This window comes from Eurypyga helias, unplaced genomic scaffold (assembly GCF_000690775.1).
Source record: "Eurypyga helias isolate BGI_N326 unplaced genomic scaffold, ASM69077v1 scaffold12686, whole genome shotgun sequence".
In the NCBI taxonomy this organism is placed as follows: domain Eukaryota; kingdom Metazoa; phylum Chordata; class Aves; order Eurypygiformes; family Eurypygidae; genus Eurypyga; species Eurypyga helias.
Window position 1 is genome coordinate 7,315 of NW_010254794.1, and position 15,321 is coordinate 22,635.

The window sequence follows — 15,321 nt, forward strand, 5'->3', positions numbered from 1 at the left end:
CCAGTACTGCCAGGGTCTTCAGCCAACAACATGGATGTACACTGAGAGAGCAACCAAAGGCCTGTCCAACCCCTTTTCTGGTGCAAGCTCAGGGCAACCCCAGCTGGGGTGGTAGGAGGGCATTTGCTGCAAAGTAAACGGATGATATGGAGATTTCAGGGTGTCCGAGGCACTGGCAGGTGGCTTTATCCCTTCCAGGCAAACCCCCTTGCTCTTCAGGGAAAGTCTACATGCTGCTGCTTTCTCTTAGACCTTTCACTAAGACTTTCCCCTTTGGGGAGTAGGTGACCCCTCACTTGTACACCTGCCCATCTTCTCTTGGGCTGAATGAGGATGGGAAAGAGGGTCTCTGAGGGGAGGAAGGGGCATCCCAGCTCTGGAGCTGAGCCTGTGCACTTGCACTCCTTGTCTCCTGGACTGCGCTGGCTCTCCCAGCCCTCCGCTTCTCTCCCTTCTGCCTCAGCATGAAGCTGCACGGCGTGATCCTGGGCGCTCTGCTCCTCCTGCTGCCGACCGGCTGCGGTGGCATGCCCAAGTCCTCCGCCATCGACCTGCGGACCTTCATCGGCTGCGCTGTGCGTGAGTTCACCTTCCTGGCCAAGAAGCCCGGCTGCAGGGGGCTGCGGGTGACAACGGACGCGTGCTGGGGACGCTGCGAGACCTGGGAGGTGAGGCAGCTGCCCACGCCTGAGCCTGGCACCGACATCCTTGGGTGGTGCTTTCTTCCCCTAAGAAAAGCCCTTGGGAGAAACCCGGTGAACACTACGGAACAGGCAGGAGCTGTGTCCTGCTCCACGAGCCCCTCGCTACCACTGCCAGCAGCGTTTGCTGACAGTTGTTCCCTCCCTCCCTCCTTCTGTTGCCTCAAAGGGGGATGCACACTATGATGATATTAATGAAGCACTTACATAATACTATTAGTCTGCAATTTGAAAGCTTCCTAAAGCTTAACCACTTAAGGAGAGGAGGCCTTTATTCCTTTACTGGAAAAAAATTCCTTAGAGATTAAGGTGGAGCTCCCAAAGTACGGGTAATGTATGTTGTTCCAAAAATCAAATCCCAAAGATAATGCCTGTTTCTAATTTGGTCCTGGTTTAAGTCACAGCCCTGTATAAATATGAAGTAGTTATGATTTGGGGGGGCACAGGGGGAGAAGGAAAGAACATAAGTACATCTACACACACTTCAGAGAACAAATTTCTGACTGTCTCCATCTTTCTGCCACTGGAAGGCTCGAGGGGCCAGACCCAGTTTAATTTATGCAGGGAAGCTTTGAGTGACTCCAGAGGGATTTTGTCCACATGAAGACAAAGGCTCTGTATAAGCGAGCAGAGGAGGAGCCAGGGTTTTGCGCCAGCTCTGACTGCCCTCTTTCACTGCTTGGTGGGATGAGGAAAAGGGCCACTGCTGGACAGATTTCCCCAGTGGGATAAGGTTCCTCCGAGGGATCTCCTGTCACCTGGTTCCCCCTACTCCCAAGCTCCTCTGGCAGCACAGAGCCTGCAGACTCTCTTCCCGTACTGCAATACCACTGGGATGTAGTTAGGCTGAATGCATCTGGCTGCAGGCTCAACAGCTTCTAGAAAGCACCATGATGTACTGGGATAGGGGGGATTGGTAAGAGGGAGGGTGTCTAGATATCTTCTTGCTGACATGTTGCGTCTGTTCTTTTCTGTGCCATCATTCTCAGTTCCCAGGGCAGGCTCTTTGCACAGCACAGAGGGAAAGAAAGAAAAAATTAACATGTCTCCTGGCTGCATTTCCTTATGCTGTTTCCCATCCATGTGAGGAAGAGGGTGACGGTTGACTCCCATTCCTGTTTGTGCTTCTCTTTCTTGGAGTCTTTGGAAAATGGGTGCTCCTGTCAAGGGAAAAACTCACTTATCAGCAAAAGTAATGCCACTGTGACACCACGTGGGACTGTGGGTTTCAGGACCTTCAGGCTCCCATCACCTCCTGATGACTGATGTCTCTGGCCAGGCTGTTTTGTTCATGAGGAACTGCAGACTTCTGTGCTGTCTGCTGTGCCAAGTGCATCTCCCATGGTGTGCATCCGTTGGGCTTTGCGGGACGCGCAGCCTGACTGGGAAGACTGGTCTGGCTGAGAAAAGAACAGCTGTTTGGCACCTGGATGTGCCTCTGCTCTTAGGCAGCTCGTGCACATGGAAGGGTTTCCAGCAGAATGCATTTTGTGTGATGGAAAATCAATCCTGTTGGAAGAAAGCAGCTGCTTTTGGCAAACATGCGCATTTGGTCAATACACTAGTATTCTGCTGAAAACCAGCTTTTTGGATAGGTTTTGTCTTCCTTCAAGCAGCTTTAATTACAGCTTTATGCTTTAAACAAACAGAAATGTGCACGTACACCCACTCTCTTCCATGGCAGGGCTCCAAGAGGCAGGTATTGAAGGATGTATCCTAAAAATTATTTCCGTGGCCCCTTCCACCTGATCCATCAGCTCCTCTATTTCCACTAATCCCCCTTGAGGAAACTGGGACTCCAGATGTTTGTCTTGCTTCTTGCCTGAGACCGGCATTTCTCTCCCACAGAAACCGGTGCTGGAACCGCCTTACATCGAGTCTTACCACCGCGTTTGCACCTACAACGAGACCAAGATGATGACGGTGAAGCTGCCCAAGTGTGCCCCTGACGTGGATCCCTTCTACACCTACCCGGTGGCCATCCGCTGCGACTGCGACATCTGCTCCACTGCCACCACCGAATGCGAGACTGCCTGAACAACCCTTTGCCAGGTCAGGCAAGGAGGGGTCAAACTCTTCCCTGGCTTCACCCCGCCCTCCCGGTACCACCAGCATTACAGAGGGTGTAAGTCAGTCCAGAATTTGATCTCACCCTGTAATGCTCCTAATCACTGACTTTTCTAGGCAGGTGAGGCTCTATCACCTCTCCTTACACTGTTCAAGGCATTATTACTGTTGAGATGCAGCAGACAGCCTTACAATGGCAAATCCTGCAGTTAAAAAAAAAAAAAAAAAAGGCAGTTTTAAGATACAGTTTCCTTTCCTTACAGGCTTTTCACACTGTGCAACATATCTTCATGCACAAAGTGCACGTGGACTAGTCACTGGGGATTGAAACAGGCCACACGGGCATTATCCCCTCTGCAAAGCCTCTTCATTCGTGACAGGATTAGCTCACTCCCAGTAATATAAATGCAATCACCAACATTTCCACCAACTCACCCCACCATTAGTTCTTGTCTACGCTGAGGTCTCTGAGGAATAAGTGTCAAGGAAAAGGCCTTAAGGCCAATGAAATGGAAATGGGTATCCAAATTGCTACCTTGAAATTAGGGTGAATGCATACTCAGCCCTGACTCAGCAAAGTACTTAAGCTCACGATTAAGTGTTTTGCTTAGTATCAGTGGACTTTTACAGTTAAGCACATATTTCAGTGATTTGCTTAATTAGAGCCATGCTGTTGAAAAAAATCTTGCCTCACAGGAGGCAGTTCCTTAAAAAAAAAGGAAACACATCAAATCTGTAAAGCCAAAAGTGCATTATCTTCCCCATCTGCTCTTGTCCAGGGATAGGAGGGGAACTGACTTCACGGAGAACCAACGAGATTCTACCGAGCCCAAAGAGTCTCTCCTGACAGTTTCTAGAGTTAGAGGGACCAAGCCAAAACATGACAATTGTGCTTTGGTTTCAGTGAGCCCCTGGCTGAGGTGGTGGGAAAGGGGGGCTACAAAGGGTGTTCCCTCACTTCCCTGCGCAGCTCAGTTCCATGGACACCTGCTTCTCTGAGGGTGCACACAGAGCTGGGGACAGCCAGACCTGCTCGCAGGAAAGCTGTGGAGTGGCCAGTATGGGTGAGAGAAGCCCAGGACAGGAAAGAACAGACATGCCAAAGGATGGTTCACACCTCTTCAGACCCATTATTTGCAAACGGGGGGACACCTGGGAGCTGCCACAACAGCCCCCCCGGTGACCACAGCCACTTAAATGCCTTTGTCCTCTGGTTCCCACCTGCAGGACAGATCCATATTCATCTCTCATTTCTCCCCTGAACAAGATGGTAAATTAGGTGAAAATAGAAAGTTTTGCCAAGTGGGAGAGGCTCACAGGAGCTTGCAAAGCAAAGACACCTTCTCAGATAGCCACGGAGAGAATTGGTGCTGAGAGTAGTACCTGCAGCTGCCTGCCCCCCAGTCAAGTGCCTTGTCTTCTGGAGGCAGTCGCCTTCATTTCCAGGGATGCATGCTTCAAACTTCCCCAGGTGTCCTGTCCTCACTGAGACAGATTAAATTTAACCTGTAATTTATTAGTTGCTGTCTTTTTTTTTTTTTCTTTGTCTCTGGAATTGTCAAAGCTATGTTGTGGGTGAGTAGAAAGGAGGCGATTTTATCACTCTGCCTTCTGTAATTCTGAATAGAGACTGCTGTGTCAAACAGCAGCAGAAGTTTTCTGCTGATGGAGAATCAGCTGCCCTTTAAAAAGTCTTCATGTTTTGTTTCAGATTGCATCTCGCAATCCCTCTGATCTTGTTATAGTTCTAACTGGCATCACAGCTATTACGGGTAACCTGCAAATTAGTTTGTGTCCTTAATAAACCTCAAGATTGTAGTATGAAAGCACTTTAAAGCGATGTGTCCCTCTTTATTTATGTATAGAGATGCCCCATGAAGAATATGTATAAGCTCCTATAAGCTCTTTGCCAGAGCTGTGAACACCTGCAAAACGTCTCGATGCTGATGTGAAGTCATTTCCTTTGCTGGAGTTCTCTCACAGAGTCTGGCTGCGCTATAGTCTCAGGATTAGAAGTAGGGTTAGAAAGTAGCAAGCTTCCTTCCTTTACAGCCAACAGGAAATATGGGCTGTACCCAGATACGGTGAGACAGTAGAAACCTCAGCAAGGGTTCAGAAGAAACACTGCAGGGTGTGAAGGAGGGTTTTGACTCATGCAGTAGCAGCCAGACTGGGAGGCGGAAGAGGAAGAGTGGGAAGGATGTATTGACTGAAACCAAGCTAACACTTCTAGATGGCCTGCTCAGAAGGAGAGCAAAAGTGAATGGAGATGCTGTGGATTTGCTGTGGGTGACAAAAGGATGGCCAACGCCAGAGCCCATCAACCCATTTGACTGGTGCGCCTTCCTCTGTCCAGCCCTGCTGGGCTCCCACAAGTGGGGCAGACAATGGTGGGTTTCAGGGAGCCAACTTCATTCCTGTTGCTGGTAATTGAAAATCTGGGGCTTTTTCCCAGGAGTTCTTATACTACTAGGTCTTCATTAAATTCCCACTAATTTTAATACTTGTGATCCGGTCTTTTGTCTTTCATATCCTTTATGCTGCAGCTGGGATGTCATGTGCTGCTCAGAATCTGCAGGCAGTTAAAATAGCCCACACAGTTGAGAGCATGAGAAGCGCCTTACAAACCACCTTCATCTCCTTGGAGGCATTTTTAAAGCCACAGATTTAAATCTCACCTTCCCACCCATTCAAAGCAGTTGAACAGCCCTTTAAGTAAGTTTGCTAGGAGTGTCTGTCATTGAGGCTCATATCATTAATTACATATCATCTCTCCCATGAAAACCCCTCCTGCTTTTTGTAGCATGTTGGTTGTCCCTTTCACCTGGACACTGACAACCAGGACCAGACAAAAATCCTCACAGAATGCAACATGGACCTCTCAAAAGTGTCATTTGCCACGCATGTTTAATCTGGCACAAAGTTCACTTCCTAAAAACAAGGGAAAGAAATTTTGCTCCGTGTGAATAAGGGGAACTTAACTTCCCTGGGAGAATTGCACTTGCAAAGCAGGGGGCAAGGGAGGAACATCTTTGCAAAGCCTTGGTGTTGAACCATTTGCAGCCCTGCAGCCCCAGCTTGAAATACCTGCTGCAGTGGGAGGCTTTCTGGAAGAAGGGAGATGGCTGCACCACCTGCTCAGAAAGGAGAAGGTGCACACATGGAGAAAGCATGATTTTACAATTTGGGGGCTGTACTTGGCGCTTGGCTCTGCCATAAACATGCTAGGTGAGCAGGAGCAAATCAGTGGATTTCTTTGTGCCTCAGTTTCCCTTGGGAACACTTGGAGTGTCCAGACACAGCTGATTTTTTTTTTTTTTCTCCCTGGTGTGTTTGGAATGTGTACCTGTAAGGTCCCTTGTGATAAGATGTATCTGTGTCCTGCACAGCACTCCATGTCTCAGGTTTGCTGTCACTCCTTTAACCTGAACGGCAATACTCACAGTCCTGCAGGGCTTTGATTTTTGACAATACTTTTCTGTTATATGACGGCTGCAGAAATCCACTTGGTCTTGAAACTCAACTTCCCTTGCTCCCATGCTGTAGTTGGTGTGCCCAGCCAGACTGACCATGTCAGAAATCATTTCACTCCCTCTTCCAACCTGAGTTCCAGTGAGAGGGAGGGCAGGAAGCCTCCCCGCATGCGTGTTTCCTGCACTGGCTGCGGAGAAGTTTCCTGCACTTTGGGGACGGGACAGGCAGCTAGCTCGCTCCTGCTCTCATTGTACTCACATGAAAACATAGGAACCGCCACCCTGGGTCGGAGCAAGGGGCCTGTCTCGCCCAATATCCTGCCAACTGACAGTAGCCGGCAGCGGATACACGGGGAAATGTCAAAGCATCAGGGCTGAATAGAGGTATCCTTCCCTGGCTATATCCACCCAGCTTGAGCAGGGAGCAGTTTAGGAAGTTTCTGCTCTGGGCAATGCGTTTGGCATCTTGAGTCCCTCTGCGCTGCTTATTCCCAGACAAAGTCTGGCCATGGATAGTCTGGTGACTTAATACCAGCTTCCTCCTGGGGCAGGTAAATCACGTATATCCCAGGGCACTTATTGTACCCTCTTGAATTGTCCTGATTCCACTGGGGATGTTTACTGGGCTGCAGTCCCTTTTATTAGGAAGCGACCTCACCACCCTTTCTCATTGCTCTGCGAGAGAGTGCCCCAGGCAAGGGCTGGTTAAGCCTGCTGAGATGCACAAGCTGCAGGAACAGGAAAACAGCCTGTTTCTGGTGAAACTTCCTTTAGTTCAATCAGTATTAGGGACTTTGTTCAGGAGTGATGGGATTTATGGTCTTAATTTGAAGGTGAGACTACTGGTCAATGGGATTGCTTCTGGTCTTGAAATCGATGGCATCAAAAAGCTAGGTAATAAAGGCAGAATCTTTTATTTTAATGTAAATTTTATAATTTTTTCAAACAAGATGCACATCTCCACACTAAACCCCTGGAAGACTGGAGACAGTCATATTCTTAATTCCAGTCCCGCGTTTAAGGGCTGTCTTTCCTCATGTAACTTCTTCAGCCCCTTAAGCATTTTATTTTCTCTCCTGCCCCTCCCTGCCCCGTCTGCTGGACCGAAGGTTACACAGCTCATCATCTTCCTTGCCATCAGTAAGGATTTGTTGGAGGGTTTTGCTATCTGTGTGTTAGGTTTGTCAGGGGGTAACAAACTCCCCTCGAAACTCCTAGAGCTTGAGCTAACGCTTTTCCTAGCTGCTTTACAAAAGAACCTCCGTGTCTGCTAGGCTGCTGCACGTTGGCTTCTCTCCAAAATGCGTTAAATATTCACTCAAGGGAGAAAAAAATCCTTTTATGGTGCTGTGATATTGCAATGGAGATCACAGACAGTAATGCCAAGTATCCCTTTGTAAAAGAAAAGTTCTATCTGAAAGGATAAGCAACCAGCCACCTTAATATTGGTGGAGGATAAGAGACTAAATGCCTCCAGGTCAGTCACTGAGGGAGACTCTGGGAGCAGAGTGAGCTGAAGGCTGAGTGCCAGCAGGGAGCCAGGCCTTGCAGGTCCCACACCTCCACCTTCCCACGTTTCCAGGCCGCAGAGAATTTGGTTAAGCAGCAGTTTCCCAAGAGGAACACGCCCAAGACAAGCAAACCTCAGTGTCACCTCCTGTTTGACCTTCTGCAAGGGACACTGGAAGGTGCAGGCAGTTCCGAGACCATCCAAAAGCAAGTCTGTGTGTTAGTATGTGCATCTCCTGTATGAAATATCCTGCGAGGTGTATGCGATTAGCATCTGGGAAAATAAACATAGCACCAGACTTTCTCAAAATGATGCTGTCAAAATACTAATACATTTATTTTGTTAAAATAAACTATGTACAATAGACAATATTAATGTGCAGTTACAATATACAATAATTACATGTTTAAAGGAGGATAAACAAAAGAGTACAGAATCACTTGCTGTAAATAGGAAACTAATACTGTTTACATGACACTTAAAATATGAAAAACATAATTGCTGGAAGACTTCATTTCCTTGGTTTGAAATTTTATTGCTTTGACATGAATTTTAAAGATTTGGTTAACCTGTGAAAAAAGATACACCACTCAAAAATCAGATGTAATGTTTTAGTACTCATCCTTTGGTTTTATCAGCCCCATACTCCAGCAATATTGCACACAGCAACTTTTAAGAGAGAAAAAATCAGTTGCTCATCAGATCAAGTAAAGTAGATCTCTCTTTTTTTCAGCCTGCTAAGAACTGCCTGGTGGTGTGTTAGGTCCTGATGTGCGCTGAGGTCATTACGTCTGGCTCACAAACAAACTCGATTGGAATAACTTGTTGCACTGTTACTTTAAGTATTGCTGAAGTACTACGTAAAAAGAAAGGAAAGAAACTTTCTTGTCTTTATGGTCTCAGGGGAGCAGAGAGTCTCTTTGAAGTGAAATTCTTGTATTTGGCAAGTGCATCAACATCACAACAGGTTGAACTGGGTTCAGTTATCCTCGCACTCAAGGGCAGTTCAGGTCCCTCTCTCTGCTCCTCTTTGCAGCCGCCTTTGAAGCCTGCCCAGTCTCAAGGTGCTGCTGAGCCCCAGATATCCCGGTATGACTCCTTGGAGGCAGCTCTGAGCCCTTTCTCCAGGCTCACACCATACTTGCTGGGGCAGCATAGACACCATGCTGTGCCCTGCTCTGTAGCATCTCCCACCCAGCAACCTGGGCTCACCGCCTTAGGTCACTTCTGCTCATGAGTGAAGAAGACTTTGACAGTGTCTTTCCTCTCTCACATAGATTTATGTTATCATATTAATTAATATTTACAAGTTTGGGGAAGGTTTGGGCTCATTTACTTCATACTGACGAGACAGTTCAGTGCCTACCAGTTCTGTAATGCAGTTAGAACAGCTGCCTGTTTTGGGGAAATGTGTTGAGAGAGGCAATACGACAGTCATACTATGGATATGGCTTACACCCAAATTGCTTTGAAAGACATCAGACAAAAATTTATACATGTTATCAGTACAAAGAACTGTTGTGTTGGAAGATCTGGAATCCATAGACTGGCAAAAACTCTTTACGCTGAAGTAAAGATTAACCTCCCATCAAAGTCAAAATTCACCAGAGTTGATATCAGTGAGAGCTCAAACTTATCTTTGGCAATACCAAGTGCAAAATGAAATCTGGCAACCTGAATGCTTCCACTCCACTGGGATGAGATGAAGTAAGTGACAGCAATGAGAGCAATGTCAAACTAAGCAAAGATACCCATTTGTCTTAAATGTTAATGTAATAATTTTCATCTTCAGCCTCAGTAGTGGTTGAAACCAAGAGTTACAAATCCAGTCTCTAAAGCTCAAGCTAATGATCAGATCAGCAAAATCTCCAGATGTCTGACTTCTTTCAGGAGTCAACAACCATCAGCCAAAAGGTATAAAAGATTCTTGGACCTGGCTCAGTGTATCTCTATGCTCAAAGCTTGGACAGCCACAATAAAGGGCAGAAAAGGAGGAAACATAGAGACTCTCAAATACTTTCCACATTAGTCATGGATGGACCCCATTGAAAGTTTCCATTGTCTTCATGAGAACTGAAATGAAGCCAACATACAGCATCTTTGAATATCCCACCCTAAAGTTTTAGTTAGAAGAAGCAGCCAAACACTGCATTATGGTCTACACGTTCTGGAAGAAGGAGTGGGGATCATGCTCAGGGTTATTTTTGTTAACGTGTTTTCAAAGTGAAAGAGTTTTTTGTCCATTGACAGCAACACATATGATTTTTGCTTGTTGCTCTGTGATGAGTTAGTGAGCTCATTTTCATCTTACAATGAGGTTCTGATTCTTTTTGCTGTTCTGGTGGGGTTCCTGTAACTGCCCAGGAAAAATATATTCTTGTTCACATGTTTCTGAAAGCTTTAACTGAGACAAAGAAATAAGAATATGAAGATTTTTTTGTTTCTAGTTATGGCCATCCCCTTAATACCTTAAAATGAAAGTTAAGTTTTAGGATCTGACTAACTGTGGCTCTGGGGCCTGATTTTGCTCTCCCCCAAAGCAGAGATGTAGATGCTGTTCTTGTATTGCATTCATTACTTCTAATCTGCTTTTGTCCCAACTTTCCAATGCAGAAATATTTCTATTCGTGTTTTGTTTTGATAGGTGAAGACAACTAAATTCACAAGCCGCTACCAAAATCAGTGGGAGGCTTTTTTCCTGCTTTCAGAGGGTCTTTATTTTGCTGAGAGGAAAATAAACATTTATAGTAGAGTTTTGGTCTTCATTTTTACGTGGAGCTCAAATGTGTCTAGAAGTCATCTGACACAGGTGGCTCCATGCTCGCCTCCTGTCACAGCAGATGTGCCTCCAGTCCTATAGAGTTGTGAACCAAGAAAATGTTCTGCCATTTCCATATTTGTTTTTTAAGTAGGATAAAACACATTACAAATCCTCTTGTGAGAAAAAAAAAAATATCAGGGAGGAAGGTGTGTGTAGCCAGATTCCTGCATTCTACCTGTTTATTATAAAAATGGCCCCTGGCTGGGCCAACATGAGCATATGTTGATTGCTTCGCTAGAGAAGGCAAATGTGCTTTTCAATAAGCCTGGCTTGAGACAGATCGATGCCATTGCAATTTATTTTTAATCCAGGTTAACTTTCAGTATGGTGAATCAAGAGGTATTTGCTCTTCCACTGCAGAAGAAAAACTACAGAAATGGTCACAGAAAAGGGAAGTAAAGTACACGGGAATCTTTCATGTCTGAATTAGAGGGACATTTTTGTAAGGACACGGCAGCTCGCATGGTGAAAATACGTCTGCTAGACATATCATCAGTGTAACTGGCCACTGTATTGCTTGCTGTGTAGGAGGTTGGGGGTGCTGAGGGGAGGCAGTGGTAGAAATTATTTGCAAGAATTTCTGCAGCATTTTCCAAGGTCCTGTAAAGGGTTCTCAGATCGGGTCTCTGGAGTCTTGGGACCGTATCTTGGTTGGGTTCTTGACAGCTTGCTCTTTATGGGAAGTGAAGCCCTTGCATCCCTGTCAACAGTCACCGGTAGTGAAATATTAGTTCCCTGTCGCTCTGTTTGCTACAGTGATTTTCCCACCCTGGGCTTGGGTTTTTAGTCACTTGCCTAGATTTGATAAACTGGAAAACAGAAGGTTCAACCTGAACATGAGGAAACCCTTCTTCCCTGTGAGGGTGACAGAGCCCTGGAACAGGCTGCCCAGAGAGGGGGTGGAGTCTCCTTCCCTGGAGACTTTCCAAAGCCTCCTGGACTTGTTCCTGTGTGATCTGCTCCAGGTGATCCTGCTCTGGCAGGGGGGTTGGACTAGATGGTCTCTAGAGGTCCCTTCCAAACCCTTCCACTCTGTGAATCTGTGTGAATCTGTGAATCTGTGATTGTTTCGGGGGGAGTCCTGCTTGGCTTGTGTAAGAGCACGCCCAAGGCTTGTCTCCTTTCCCAACTCATCTCTTGATTCTTCTCTACCACCCTTCTGTAGAGATGGCAGATACCAGGCAGCTCATGGTGCTGAGCATGACTGAACACCAGGTGATTTGTACAGAGTGCAGGGAATGGTAAATTACTGCTTTTCGATGAACACGGGCCACCAGCATTAGAGCAGCTGGAAGAGATTTTGTTACATGTTAACTAGAAGGGCAGGTCACCAACGCCATAGTCACAGCCTCCCTCGTTTGCATGAGCAGTATGATTGGGATTGAACGAGACATGAGGAAGTTGGAGACAATTCCTTGTGAAATAAGATGCTCTTCAGTATGAGGAAGTCTGCCAGAATATGCCCCCTTAGTAAAAATACTTGGAATAACTTTAGTATGTATTAAGATAAGGTGCTATATTTAAGTTTCTGTTTATTTTGAACCAAAGCAGTGCTTTAAAAGAACAAAAAGGTAAGAAATACCAATTACAGCTGCTAAAATGATTGTCATGCTGGGCTCGGAGTGGATTCTGCAGATCCCACCAGAAAAAGGAGCTTCCTTTCTCGGCTACAACAACCCTTTATGTCAAGCTCTTTCACAGCATGTTGATGGTGAAGATGATTAGTGTCAGGACCAGCATGTATGGAAGTTGAGGGAAAGATTCACAACATGCCTAATTCAAGGCAAAGTGAGATAAGAGCTTGTGAGTAGTTGTTTTTCATAAGCTACTTCCTACTGTTACAGGGCAGAGAGAGAAGGTCTAGGAGTGTTTGGCACGTAGGACAACCTGGGGAGCTCATCTTGACAACTGCTCTCCACCACTCCTGGAGGATATAAGTACATAGAACTTTCTTAAAGAAATGCTGCTGGATGGATCTGCATGGGGTTGGAGCTTTGTTTCTGCATTCTCCCCAGCTTTTCTGTGCTTTGGGAGGCACAGAACAAACTGTGGAAGGTTTTTTGGGACCTCCTTCAGGTCATGCTGGAAGTGGTGATATAGCACAGGATTGTCCCAGTTTCACTGACTTGGTGTTTTAGCAGTGTTCTGAAGGGGGTGGGCATTTGTAGGTTGTACTAATGTGGTAAGAACCCTCTAATGTCTGAGCTACCTCTGTAATACCTTGCAGGACTTTGCATGAAACCCCTTTGGGAACCCTGTTTGAAACTACAACTCCGGCTTAACAACTCCTGATAGAACATTAAGGTTTCCGAAGAGCCAAAGGAGGTGGGTTTTACAGGATCTAGCAGATTTCTTGTAAGTTGTGAGTGCTTTTGAAATGATAGCAGACAGTTAGCAAAGGCAGCTCTGTCAGGAAAGGTTTTGACATCAGCTGCATTAAGAGGACATTGTCAAATAGGTTCCTGGGGTGGTTTATAGCCTTCATGATTCTCCTAACCATGTTCTTTGAAGGTGAAGTCAGGGTCTGATTTCTAGCTCATCTTACAGTGAGAAAACCCATCTCCTTTCACCTGGCAATCATTTATTGATTTTCTTTTCTTGTTACTAATGGTGCTTGAATATAACTCAAAGTTTATATCTGTTGCCTTATGCCTGTGCTTGCACTGTGTCTGGTGTTTTGATATTTCTGAAAATAAGCTTTGCTGCCTGTTCACACACCATCTGTTGGCTTTTAGAAAAGGTATTAGGTATGACTTGCCAGATAGTCAATGAGTCTCCTTACATCTGCCTACAATCCCTCTCTAAACTCTATTGGGCTGTGCTATTCCTGCTTCCCCAAAATAATAGTGTAACAGGGCAGATCCTTGAATAAGTGCCACAGTGCATGGATAAGTGTGTGTACATAGCCTAACACAGGAATAATTTTATGGGCCCTGCATTAACCATGGCTATTTTAAAAACATTTATTTTTGTTGGAAGAGAAATTAAAAATAAATGGAGTGCAGAGGCCATTTCTCAGTGGGCTGTGACCACCCTCCTTCCCTTGCAGCACCCAGATGACAAATTTGGGTCACAGTCAGCTTGAACAACTTGAAATTTTACTGCCTCCCCAACTTGATGTGCTTGGTTTTGTAAGTGCAAATGAAACCCTCGTTAATCTTAACTTTTTTTTTGATGCATATTAATACTTTTCTGTCTGCTTTTGCTGCTGTGCAATGATTTGTGCAGTGTGCTGCAGTTGAGTACATCAGGACAGTAGCATTTTAGCTTCTACATCACTATATGTTATTTAGCTAATTTTCCTCAGATCACTGCTGTTACGTTAATGCTACAACTTTCTATTTGAGTTTTGATTCTATATGCCTATCCTATGCCATCCCATTAGTATTAATAGACACCCCTGATACTTGGTGGCACACAAAAATATAATTTGATTATTTGTGGCTTTCTCGGATGCATGCCGGGAGTGCTATATTGCACTTTTCCAGTGTGCTCATTATTTTATGATAAGTTCAGCTGTCAGTCTGGATTTCTATTTCCTCTGAGTTTTGTGAAGCTCTAAGAATATCTGGCAGCTCCAACCTGAGTGTTTGCATCACGCTTCAGCTAAAACAGCCTTCACTTACTTTAACCAGAGACTTGTATATAGGCTAGCACTCTACAGCAACCTCAATCAGCTAAAACAAAGTAATCAAACTATTTTATTTCCACTGAAGTAAATGGCAGCACAGTGAAGCTCTAATTTTCTCTGAAATCTATTGAAAGCTTTTCCCCCCCCAGGTTTCAGTGGACTTCTAGCCATGTTGTAAGCCAACAAACATTACCTAAACATTTATTTATGTAATTCACTTCTAGTTTTCCTCATAGTCCCCTAATATCTCTTTACACATTATAGTTCAGCCGATTGCCGGTGTCCCAGCTGTGGGAATACTCACTGCTACACCTGGGGATGGCAACGCGGCCTCTGCGGCACCACATGAACTCCTTCACCGGGCTTCAGCACCGTCCTCGCTCTGAGCTGTGCTTTATCAGCCAGTCCGTTTGAAGCCAACGGCTGGGACATAGTAAAACCAAATATAAAATAGGCACAGAGAATGGCAGCAATGAGGAAATATTTTTTGTTTTCTCTGTCTTTGATTTAGCACAACTCTGTTTTTGTCCATGCTTGTGCGCGGTGGGAAGGACATGGTGAGTGAAAGCCTGCTGGGTAACATTAACAAGGCGTTTGCTTTGAATTTCATCACGTTTGTCAGAGAGAACTGTTGATTTCTACCTGGAAACGTTTTGAGGTGTCAGGTCTGGTTTCTGTAGGTGTCCATGGTAAATAGAATTTGTGCTAAAGGAGGAGCTTGGGTCCATAAGCCTTAATGACTGCAGGATCGGGCACTGCATCATGCTCGTTCCCGTCTCTGCACCAGCGGTGCTGATCCTGTGGTCCAGCTGAAGTTGCTGATTGCTCCGAGTAACACCAGGTCTGTAATTCACCACTAATCACCAGTGTTTTTCTGGTTGCGTGTGTCTACTCATCCAGGCTGCAGTGCTTCTGGAGAGGAGCAGGCTGGCAGTTCCCTGGAGTGGGGTGCAAGGGGGCGCAGGGCACATGCCCCCAGATGCTGTTTCATGCTTACTCCAGGCACTTCTGGAACTGCTGTCTTCAGACACCGCTTTTGCAAGGAGTTACATCAGACGTCTTGAAATCGATATTTGCTGGCACTGTGATTTTTCTGCTTGGGGAATGAAATCCATAAC

General features: G+C 45.7%; 1 protein-coding gene across 1 annotated transcript; it reads left to right on the forward strand.

Moving 5' to 3' along the window:
- The first annotated feature begins 464 nt into the window (after positions 1-464).
- On the forward strand, positions 465-2,738 carry GPHB5 (glycoprotein hormone beta 5). Its single transcript, XM_010153137.1, has 2 exons — positions 465-668; positions 2,550-2,738. Exons 1-2 carry the CDS (start codon positions 465-467, stop codon positions 2,736-2,738), a joined length of 393 nt encoding a protein of 130 aa, XP_010151439.1.
- Positions 2,739-15,321: the final 12,583 nt, after the last annotated feature.

Excerpts from the sequence above, each read along its gene's own strand:
- GPHB5 (XM_010153137.1), top strand. The coding sequence starts at position 465 with ATGAAGCTGCACGGCGTGATCCTGGGCGCTCTGCTCCTCCTGCTGCCG. Across the intron at positions 669-2,549 it reads GACGCTGCGAGACCTGGGAG|AAACCGGTGCTGGAACCGCC; the intron begins GTGAGGCAGCTG and ends TCTCTCCCACAG.